The sequence below is a fragment of the Salmo salar genome, chromosome 10, assembly GCF_965601325.2.
Source record: "Salmo salar chromosome 10, fSalSal1, whole genome shotgun sequence".
Classification (NCBI taxonomy): domain Eukaryota; kingdom Metazoa; phylum Chordata; class Actinopteri; order Salmoniformes; family Salmonidae; genus Salmo; species Salmo salar.
Genome location: NC_138300.1, coordinates 57,118,728 through 57,130,830, shown reverse-complemented (window position 1 = coordinate 57,130,830; position 12,103 = coordinate 57,118,728). Strand labels below are relative to the sequence as shown.

Genomic DNA, 12,103 nt, shown 5'->3' with positions numbered 1-12,103 from the left:
TATTCAAAAATGCAAATGGTCTCATTCAAAACCTAACTTTTTTAACTTTATAAATCAATTTAAACAATGTCACTACTTTAACTAAAATGAAGAAAAAAAAAGGAAATTAAAACTTGTATTGTTAATGAATATGATTTGTTTGTTTAGGATTCCTGACAATGTAAATAGTTTGTATGTATGCTTGTTTGCATGTGACTATTGTTCTTTTGTTTGTTGATGTTTGTTTATAAAAAAAAATGCTAAAATTAAATAATTGAAAGTTGCTGGCCAGCCAACCAAAATTGGTTCTGTGAAGGTTCCCAGAAAACAAAAACAGTTAATTTGTACTGACTATTACAACGTTTCTATTAGGTTGCAAAAAAATATTTGCCTAATATTGCAAAAACATTTCTCTAGGTTGTGGGAACATTGTGCGTTTTGGGGATGTTATCATCCTAATGTTAGGGTTTTATCTAACGACAACTTAATGGGAATCTCAGCTAACGTTCTGGGAATGTTCCTGGTTTGCTGGGTGGTTTCTTCGAACCTATATTTCATACTAAATCCTACGTATTCTATCAAATCCTAAACTATAATCTATCAGAATAGAATTTAATAGATCAATAAAAAGAGGCCTATAATCTCCAGCATGAAGGGAACAATTTCAACAAAAAAATGGACATGTACTTTGGTCGTGTTTCATAAGTTCCACGTTTATTTAATATCAATTGACAATGTGTTTAGTGTACACCAACTGTTTATGCTTCACTCCAACACTCAAATAGAGACATTGATTTAACTACTGAACATTTAAGATGGTGTTTAAACAGGTTACAGCTGTATGGTGTACTGTTCACAGCAATCATGTTTATTTAAATACAATGCAACAAAAAAAATAACATGAAGAAAACCAAATAGAAAAATGCTTTAATGGGTGCAGTTTGACAGAGCTATAGAAACAATACAATCAGTTCTGATTAAATATGGAAGCACACGTCAATAATGATGGTTCAAAAGCTGCTTTGTGAATGCTGTGACGGTGACGATAGAGGGGATGTGGATGTTTGTGGCCAGACAGTGAAACAGGATTGACAGACAGACAGTTTCCGAGTCCCAAACGGTACCCTATTCCTTATACAGTGCACTTGTTTTGACCAGACCCCATAAGGCCTCTGGTAAAAAAAAAGTAGTGCACTATTAAGGGAATAGGGTGCCATTTGGGACTCATGACCCAGTCTACATGATGTCCTGGCTACATTCAACAGGCCATATGAACACTTCTCCTCTTAGGTAAGGGTCTATTAAACCGGGAAGGAGGCAACCATAACCTGCTCAATACGCCCACACACTGCACTCCAATATAATAAAGTATCATATAATCATTTACATTCTACCAGACTGTATGTGAGATTTCAGTGACGCACCACCACCATCCATGACTGTGGGTTTTCTGATTCAATCAATGGAAATAGACAAACTGGGAGGAAATTAGCCAGACCCAACAGGTGTAGAACCCATTGTGACAGGGTAGACCTCTGACCCGTTGGTACAGGGTAGACCTCTGACCCGTTGGTACAGGGTAGACCTCTGGCCCGTTGGTACAGGGTAGACCTCTGGCCCGTTGGTACAGGGTAGACCTCTGACCCGTTGGTACAGGGTAGACCTCTGACCCGTTGGTACAGGGTAGACCTCTGGCCCGTTGGTACAGGGTAGACCTCTGGCCCGTTGGTACAGGGTAGACCTCTGACCCGTTGGTACAGGGTAGACCTCTGACCCGTTGGTACAGGGTAGACCTCTGACCCGTTGGTACAGGTTAGGCCTGTGTTCCACTGGAACTCCAAAAGAATGATAACAGTTTTAAAATGCACATTTACTGCAAGCAGTGTATACCCTGTAGTTATACAGTAAGATACATTGATATGGGTAGAAATTACCTTATATCACAACCTTCATTGGATTGAATCATTACTGTAAAATCTAATATCATTCACACACAGAGCCCTTTCAACATGGTACAGTATGTGAAGAGATATGCATGTTGGCAGTGGTGGAAAAAGTACACATTTGTCATACTTGAGTAAAAAGTAAAGATACCTTAAAAGAAAATGACTCAGGTAAAAGTGAAAGTCACCCAGTAAAATACCACTTGAGTAAAAGTCTAAAAGTATTTCGTTTTAAACGTACTTAAGTATCAAAAATAAATGTAATTGCTAAAATATACTTAAGTATCAAAAGTAAAAGTAAAAGTATAAATCATTTCAAATTCCTTTATATTAAGCAAACCAGACGGCACGATTTTCTTGCTTTTTTAATTTACGGATAGCCAGGGACACTCAGACATCATTTTCAAACTAAGCTTTTGTTTTTAGTGAATCTGCCAGATCAGAGGCAGTAGGGATGACCTGGGAATGTTTTCTTGATAAGTGCATGAATTAGAACATTTTCCTGTCCTGCTAAGCATTCAAAATGTAATGAGTACTTTTGGGTGTCAGGGAAAATGTATGGAGTAAAAAGTACATTATTTTCTTCAGGAATTTAGTGGAGTAAAAGTAGTCGAAAATATAAATAGTAAAGTAAAGTACAGATACCCCAAAAAACAACTTAAGTAGTACTTTAAAGTATTTTTACTTAAGTACTTTACAACACTGCATGCGGGTACAGTGATATTCAACATACAGTACCAACAACAACAGTAGTGCTGTGGGGGGCTTAAACAATAAACCCCTTTACTGGATGTATTGAACAGCAGATACACAGCTGTGTTCCGTTATATTGAACGGCAGATCCACAGCTGTGTTCCGTTGTATTGAACGGCAGATCCACAGCTGTGTTCCGTTGTATTGAACGGCAGATCCACAGCTGGAAGATCCACAGCTGTGTTCCGTTGTATTGAACGGCAGATCCACAGCTGTGTTCCATTGTATTGAACGGCAGATCCACAGCTGTGTTCCGTTGTATTGAACGGCAGATCCACAGCTGTGTTCCGTTGTATTGAACGGCAGACCCACAGCTGTGTTCCGTTGTATTGAACTGCAGATCCACAGCTGTGTTCCGTTGTATTGAACGGCAGATACACAGCTGTGTTCCGTTGTATTGAACAGCAGAGCCACAGCAATACAAGTATGTTGTGTCAGACTCAGCACACATTGGTGTTGGTGTTGCAGTGTGGTTTTAGCTGCGTTACTTCCCATTGGCATTACAGTTCTTCCTTCTCTTAGTAATATTATGCATCTCAAATGGCACCGTATTCCCTATGTACTGTAGTGCAGTATATAGAATTATAAACTAGATGGTTTGAGCCCTGAATTTTGATTGGCTGAAAGCCATGGTATATCAGACCGTATACCACAGGTATGACAAAACATTTAGTTTTACTGCCCTAATTACGACTGTAACCAGTTTATAATAGCAATAAGGCTCCTCAGGGGTTTGTGACATATGGCCAATATAGCACGGCTAAGGGCTGTACCCAGGCACTCCGCGTTGTGTCGTGCTTAAGAACAGCCCTTAGCCGTGGTATATTGGCCATATACCACACCTCCTCGGGCCTTATTGCTTAACTATATAAGGAATAGGGGGGCCCTTTGAGACATAACTTATAAGTGCTATGTCATTTCCTGCTCGTACTGAGCATGCTCTGTAGGTTGGCTGGCCTCAGGCATGATCCTTATCAAAAGCTACAGGTAGCAGTGTATCAATCAATCAATTTGGTCTCTGTCACTACATCAATGGCTGGAAAGCCATGGATGATAAATGAGCCCATTAAACACCATCTCCCTAGGTATGCTATACTTCCTGAGACACATAAAGAAGGACAAGAAGAACCCTGCATGCCAGTGGCTACTGGGTACTCTGACAGCCGTCCTGTTCTCTTCCAACTGTGAGTAGTGGCTACTGGGTATACTGACAGCCGTCCTGTTCTCTTCCAACTGTAAGTAGTGGCTACTGGGAATACTGACAGCCGTCCTGTTCTCTTCCAACTGTGAGTAGTGGCTACTGGGAATACTGACAGCCGTCCTGTTCTCTTCCAACTGTAAGTAGTGGCTACTGGGTATACTGACAGCCGTCCTGTTCTCTTCCAACTATAAGTAGTGGCTACTGGGCATACTGACAGCCGTCCTGTTCTCTTCCAACTGTGAGTAGTGGCTACTGGGAATACTGACAGCCGTCCTGTTCTCTTCCAACTGTAAGTAGTGGCTACTGGGTATACTGACAGCCGTCCTGTTCTCTTCCAACTGTAAGTAGTGGCTACTGGGAATACTGACAGCCGTCCTGTTCTCTTCCAACTGTAAGTAGTGGCTACTGGGTATACTGACAGCCGTCCTGTTCTCTTCCAACTGTAAGTAGTGGCTACTGGGCATACTGACAGTCGTCCTGTTCTCTTCCAACTGTATGTAGTGGCTACTGGGCATACTGACAGCCGTCCTGTTCTCTTCCAACTGTAAGTAGTGGCTACTGGGAATACTGACAGCCGTCCTGTTCTCTTCCAACTGTAAGTAGTGGCTACTGGGAATACTGACAGCCGTCCTGTTCTCTTCCAACTGTGAGTAGTGGCTACTGGGCATACTGACAGCCGTCCTGTTCTCTTCCAACTGTGAGTAGTGGCTACTGGGCATACTGACAGCCGTCCTGTTCTCTTCCAGCTGTAAGTAGTGGCTACTGGGCATACTGACAGCCGTCCTGTTCTCTTCCAACTGTAAGTAGTGGCTACTGGGTATACTGACAGCCGTCCTGTTCTCTTCCAACTGTAAGTAGTGGCTACTGGGTATACTGACAGCCGTCCTGTTCTCTTCCAACTGTAAGTAGTGGCTACTGGGTATACTGACAGCCGTCCTGTTCTCTTCCAACTGTAAGTAGTGGCTACTGGGCATACTGACAGCCGTCCTGTTCTCTTCCAGCTGTAAGTAGTGGCTACTGGGCATACTGACAGCCGTCCTGTTCTCTTCCAACTGTAAGTAGTGGCTACTGGGTATACTGACAGCCGTCCTGTTCTCTTCCAACTGTAAGTAGTGGCTACTGGGCATACTGACAGCCGTCCTGTTCTCTTCCAACTGTAAGTAGTGGCTACTGGGTATACTGACAGCCGTCCTGTTCTCTTCCAACTGTAAGTAGTGGCTACTCAGTCATCATTCTGCTTCCCTGTTGTTTGGACTGGACCCACTACGATGACTAATGTATGCTCGATACAAAACAAACAGCCCACACATTTACAATTCATCACGATTCATTCACATACAGTAGCTGCAATACTGATATATACTGCTCAAAAAAATAAAGGGAACACTTAAACAACACATCCTAGATCTGAATGAAAGAAATAATATTATTAAATACTTTTTTCTTTACATAGTTGAATGTGCTGACAACAAAATCACACAAAAATAATCAATGGAAATCCAATTTATCAATCCATGGAGGTCTGGATTTGGAGTCACACTCAAAATTAAAGTGGAAAACCACACTACAGGCTGATCCAACTTTGATGTAATGTCCTTAAAACAAGTCAAAATGAGGCTCAGTAGTGTGTGTGGCCTCCACGTGCCTGTATGACCTCCCTACAACGCCTGGGCATGCTCCTGATGAGGTGGCGGATGGTCTCCTGAGGGATCTCCTCCCAGACCTGGACTAAAGCATCCACCAACTCCTGGACAGTCTGTGGTGCAACGTGGCATTGGTGGACGGAGCGAGACATGATGTCCCAGATGTGCTCAATTGGATTCAGGTCTGGGGAACGGGTGGGCCAGTCCATAGCATCAATGCCTTCCTCTTGCAGGAACTGCTGACACACTCCAGCCACATGAGGTCTAGCATTGTCTTGCATTAGGAGGAACCCAGGGCCAACCGCACCAGCATATGGTCTCACAAGGAGTCTGAGGATCTCATCTCGGTACCTAATGGCAGTCAGGCTACCTCTGGCGAGCACATGGAGGGCTGTGCGGCCCCCCAAAGAAATGCCACTCCACACCATGACTGACCCACCGCCAAACCGGTCATGCTGGAGGATGTTGCAGGCAGCAGAACGTTCTCCACGGCGTCTCCAGACTCTGTCACGTCTGTCACGTGCTCAGTGTGAACCTGCTTTCATCTGTGAAGAGCACAGGGCGCCAGTGGCGAGTTTGCCAATCTTGGTGTTCTATGGCAAATGCCAAATGTCCTGCACGGTGTTGGGCTGTAAGCACAACCCCCACCTGTGGACGTCGGGCCCTCATACCACCCTCATGGAGTCTGTTTCTGACCGTTTGAGCAGACACATGCACATTTGTGGCCTGCTGGAGGTCATTTTGCAGGGCTCTGGCAGTGCTTCTCCTGCTCCTCCTTGCACAAAGGCGGAGGTAGCGGTCCTGCTGCTGGGTTGTTGCCCTCCTATGGCCTCCTACACGTCTCCTGATGTACTGGCCTGTCTCCTGGTAGCGCCTCCATGCTCTGGACACTACACTGATAGACACAGCAAACCTTCTTGCCACAGCTTGCATTGATGTGCAATCCTGGATGAGCTGCACTACCTGAGCCACTTGTATGGGTTGTAGGCTCCATCTCATGCTACCACTAGAGTGAAAGCACCGCCAGCATTCAAAAGTGACCAAAACATCAGCCAGGAAGCATAGGAACTGAGAAGTGGTCTGTGGTCCCCACCTGCAGAACCACTCCTTTATTGGGGGTGTCTTGCTAATTGCCTATAATTTCCACCTGTTGTCTATTCCATTTGCACAACAGCATGTGAAATTTATTGTCAATCAGTGTTGCTTCCTAAGTGGACAGTTTGATTTCACAGAAGTGTGATTGACTTGGAGTTACATTGTGTTGTTTAAGTGTTCCCTTTATTTTTTTGAGCAGTAATATATATATATATATATATATATATATATATATATATATATATATATATATATACATACAATAAGTGCTGTTGAACGGAAAACATAAAGGACTAAAGACTAAAATATTAAGCTTCACATGAGATGAACTAAAAAAAAGCGATTGAAGAGGATGTGACACCATATAATTTGCTGGATTCAATCTGGTAATTATACAGAAAAATGTCTACAATGAAATATCAGTAGTATATTTCTGTAGAAATGGATAATCTTATACTATCAGTCCATGATATGTTTATAAAATGGCATACGGTATATGACGACTCATATTCACTGTCTTTAAGTACATACGCTCATATCAATCTCCGACAATTGTTTTGTTGTTTTTTTGGCCCTGTACTCCAGCACTTTGGATGTGAAATGATAGAATGACTATGGAGGTTAAAGTGCAGACTGTCAGCATTAATATGAGGGTATTATCATCCATATCAGGTGAAACATTTAGAAATTACAGCACATTTTTTGGTTCATAGTCCCTCCGTTTTAGGGAACCAAAAGTATTGCGACAAATTCACTTTATAATTTCAAATCCAAAGTGCTGGAGTACAGTGCCAGAACAACATCAGCAAAAAAATTGTCACTGTACCAATACTTTTGCAGTTCAATGTATATTAATTAGCCTACTGTGTTCATGAAGAGATTATGGTTAGCTAGACAAAAACAGCCACACGATGATGTCAGAGTCCCAAATAGCACCCTATGCCCTATGTAGTGCACTACTTTTTAACAAGGGCCCACAGGACTCTGGTCAAAAGTAGTGCACTACACGGGGAATATGGAATCATTTGGGACATGATGAAGTAGATCCAAAGCAACTGGTGATTGCAGATATACTGTCTGAAAAGAGAGGCACTGCATCATTATGTACAAATCCTTGTTCAGAAACCTTGTTTCTTGTCTTATCCCTATTGTGCTACAAACAGCTTGTTTTCATTTTCCTTATTCTATTCACAAACGTAAGGGATCGGGATCGTAACTGTCCATGCACCCATCTGTTTCCCATCTTGGGTTTGAAAGCATAATTAATTTCCATTACATTCACAATCTCTCGAGCTTCTAAAATATTGTAGCATGAGTGAAATCGGATTGCAATTAGCTCAGGTACAACACTTCAAAATCAATCTATGCGATGTTGATGGTTTAATTCAAGTAACATATAGCTGCAATACTATAGCACATAGAAGATGGCCCTGTATCAATTCGTTTTTTTGGGGGGGGGTAGCATTATTCACTACTGACCACAGTAAGAAGGGGTAGGGGGTAGAGGTCATAGGTCATGTTATCAAAACGTTAGTCGAACTCATAATAAAAAGTGCTGCGTGCAGAAGTTGCACTGTAACTACTTTAGAAATATAAATGTATTTGTAAATAAATACACGCAGAAATAAATAATCATATTGTTAAATATTTAAATATATCACGTATTAATACAAAGAAAAATCATTAGACTTTAGAGATGAATCAAGGTTAAATTTGGGAGGATTTTCCATAAAATGTTATTTTTACGTAGCTACTGTAGGGACCTTTATAGCTACCATAGATACCTTCATAGTTACCGTAGATGCCTTCATAGTTACTGTAGTTACCTTCAGAGCTACTGTAGATACCTTCATAGCTACTGTAGATACCTTCATAGCTACTGTAGATACCTTCATAGCTACTGTAGATACCTTCACAGTTACTGTAGATACCATCATAGCTACTGTAGATACCTTCAGAGCTACTATAGATACCTTCAGAGCTACTGTAAATACCTTCATAGTTACCGTAGATACCTTCAGAGCTACCGTAGATACCTCCAGAGCTACCGTAGATACCTCCAGAGCTACCGTAGATACCTCCATAGTTACTGTAGATACCTTCATAACTACTGTAGATACCTTCAGAGCTACTGTAGATACCTTCAGAGCTACGTTGATACCTTCATAGTTACTGTAGATACCTTCACAGTTACTGTAGATACTGTCAGAGCTACTGTAGATACCGTCAGAGCTACTGTAGATACCTCCAGAGCTACTGTAGATACCTCCATAACTACTGTAAATACCTTCATAGTAACCGTAGATACCTTCATAGCTACCGTAGATACCTTCATAGTTACCGTAGATACCTTCATAGTTACCGTAGATACCGTCAGAGCTACTGTAGATACCGTCAGAGCTACTGTAGATACCATCATAGCTATTGTAGATACCTTCAGAGCTACTGTAGATACCGTCAGAGCTACTGTAGATACCTTCAGAGCTACTGTAGATACCTCCATAACTACTGTAAATACCTTCATAGTAACCGTAGATACCTTCATAGCTACCGTAGATACCTTCATAGTTACCGTAGATACCTTCATAGTTACCGTAGATACCTTCATAGTTACCGTAGATACCGTCAGAGCTACTGTAGATACCGTCAGAGCTACTGTAGATACCATCATAGCTATTGTAGATACCTTCAGAGCTACTGTAGATTCCTTCAGAGCTACTGTAGATTCCTTCAGAGCTACTGAAGATACCTTCAGAGCTACTGTAGATACCATCATAGCTATTGTAGATACCTTCATAGCTACTGTAGATTCCTTCAGAGCTACTGTAGATACCTCCAGAGCTACTGTAGATACCTCCAGAGCTACTGTAGATACCTTCATAGTTACTGTAGATACCTTCATAGTTACTGTAGATACCTTCATAGTTACTGTAAATACCTTCAGAGCTACTTTGGGCATTAGCTAAACCATCATCTGGTTTCATCAGAATACCAGTGTGAACATGTGATCACTTGATTAATGCCAACCCTTCTCTCTTGTAGCCAAGCTGTAGGTGCATCCTCCCATGGCATCCTATTCTCTTTATAGCGCACTACTATTGACGAGAGCCCATAGGGTCCTGATCAAAAGTAGTGCACTATATAGGGAATAGGGTGCCACGTGGGATGTAACATGTGTGTGTTGACATCTCAGGACTTATCAGGAGGAACATGGAGATTACATTACGTCATGATACAGAAGGAGTTACTCTGTCCTGTCCAACAGAGCTGAGCTGGTATGGAAAGAGAATAGGGACAGAAAGAGTTACTATGTCCTGCCCAACAGAGCTGAGCTGGTATGGAAAGAGAATAGGGACAGAAAGAGTTACTCTGTCCTGTCCAACAGAGCTGAGCTGATATGGAAAGAGAATAGGGACAGAAAGAGTTACTCTGTCCAACAGAGCTGAGCTGATATGGAAAGAGAATAGGGACAGAAAGAGTTACTCTGTCCTGTCCAACAGAGCTGAACAGAGCTGAGCTGGTATGGAAAGTGAATAGGGACAGAAAGAGTTACTCTGTCCTGTCCAACAGAGCTAAACAGAGCTGAGCTAGTATGGAAAGAGAATAGGGACAGAAAGAGTTACTCTGTCCAACAGAGCTGAGCTGATATGGAAAGAGAATAGGGACAGAAAGAGTTACTCTGTCCTGTCCAACAGAGCTGAACAGAGCTGAGCTGGTATGGAAATTGAATAGGGACAGAAAGAGTTACTCTGTCCTGTCCAACAGAGCTAAACAGAGCTGAGCTAGTATGGAAAGAGAATAGGGACAGAAAGAGTTACTCTGTCCAACAGAGCTGAGCTGGTATGGAAAGAAAGAGAAACGTAAACAGAAGACGTACATTAAACTTAACAACTGTTAATTGTAATTTTTTTCAGCCTTATATTTTAGCACAACTGACAAAACCCTAGTTTGGTGAAAATGTGTTTACTTTGAATACTAACCTGTTATTTTTTTTATTTTTTATTTTTTTTTAAACATTGTATGAGTAACAATAAGAGAAGCAATATAACCAAGACCACGTTTCTGGAGTCAGCAGTACTCTTATTTCCATGGTAATACTTCCATCTCAGTTTTGTCCCGTAAGGTAAGCTGAGGTGCAGTAATGTAGTGATGTGAACAAAAGCACCCACTGTAAACAGCGTCGTTTCAGACAGAACCATTTACTGTCAACACTCCTGATTTTATTTGTTTTCTTTCCTGAAGGAAATAAATGTGTGTCGTTTAATAAGCTGATGTCTACCATACAGTACATCACAATGTAAGTCTATAAAATAAGGAACTGGTAACTAACTACCCATTACTCCGTTCCACCAGCTCCGAAAGGTAAGGACGAGGTTCGGGCAGCATCCCAAATGGCACCCTATTCCCTATATAGTGCACTAGTTTTGACCCAAATGGCACCCTATTCCCTATATAGTGCACTAGTTTTGACCATGGGTTATTCATACAGTAGCTATGACCAGCCCTATAGGTCCTGGTAAAACGTAGCACAATATAGAGGGAATAGTGTGCCATTTGGGACACAGACCTTGGAGAGGGGTTTACCCAGATGATAAAGCCCACACAGACAGACAGCGGTACAGGCCTGACAGACACACAACGATGATGGAGGCCTCAGATACACTGGTGGTTAGCTTGTGATAAAGTGAGCGTGTGCAGAAGGAGGAAGAGCAGGTTACTAGTGTAGGATGGAGGGGGGGTAGGATAAGCATAGGAGTAATCAGGTATCTGGGATTTATATACAGGTTAGTCTCTTTGCGTTCTAATGTTTTCTAATCTTCTTTTATAAGACGTGTTGTCGTTCGATTGTTTGTTTCACATCCTCATCTGTCCAGCTCTCCTTCTGGAGAGTTTTGATCTGGTGGAGACAAAAGGGGGAGAGAATATATTGTATATTGATTCAAAATACCAACCTTTCGGATTTTCTTCATATTTACTGCATCACAACATATGAATAATAGCATACAGTAGATGTTGCGTAACTTGCGTAAACACTGGTTCTCTGATAATATGAGAGAGATATATCACCTGTGGGGGTTCGCTAAGAACTGCCTACTCTTGGAAGTACCAATCAAAAAAAATGTCTGTTTGAGACAGACAGGTAGAGTGGCGAATGAGGTGAGACCCTCACTTCCATTAAAAGGAGCCACCCTGTTGTTATTCTCAAGCATGCTTGTCTTCCTCAAGCTCTTGCAAGCATGGGGAATGCGGTGATACATCTCACTCATATTATCAGAGAACCAGGGTTATGCAAGTTCTCCTTCAAATACTCTTGTTAAGATGTATCATGTAGGGGTATGGCCAATTTCCTGATCGCAAGAAATATGCTTTCCGAAGCCAGGGAATCCCCAACGTAGCAACACTCAGAGGTCCCGAAACGAAGGGAATAAGCACCAAAAAGGTGCGAAGACAACAACCCCCCCCCCCCCCAATCAGGAAAAACCTCATAA

The 12,103-nt window shown here is 42.0% G+C and overlaps 1 protein-coding gene across 10 annotated transcripts in view; it reads right to left on the bottom strand.

Moving 5' to 3' along the window:
• Window positions 1–10,794: 10,794 nt before the first annotated feature.
• kif1aa (kinesin family member 1Aa) overlaps window positions 10,795–12,103 on the bottom strand; it is a 162,060-nt gene continuing 160,751 nt past the window's right edge. For all 10 annotated transcript variants that reach the window (XM_082957087.1, XM_082957089.1, XM_082957091.1 and 7 more), the window contains one exon: window positions 10,795–11,511. In XM_082957087.1, the coding sequence (XP_082813213.1) occupies window positions 11,469–11,511 (43 nt within the window). In that variant the 3' untranslated portion in view covers window positions 10,795–11,468. The remainder of the gene's footprint in view (window positions 11,512–12,103) is intronic.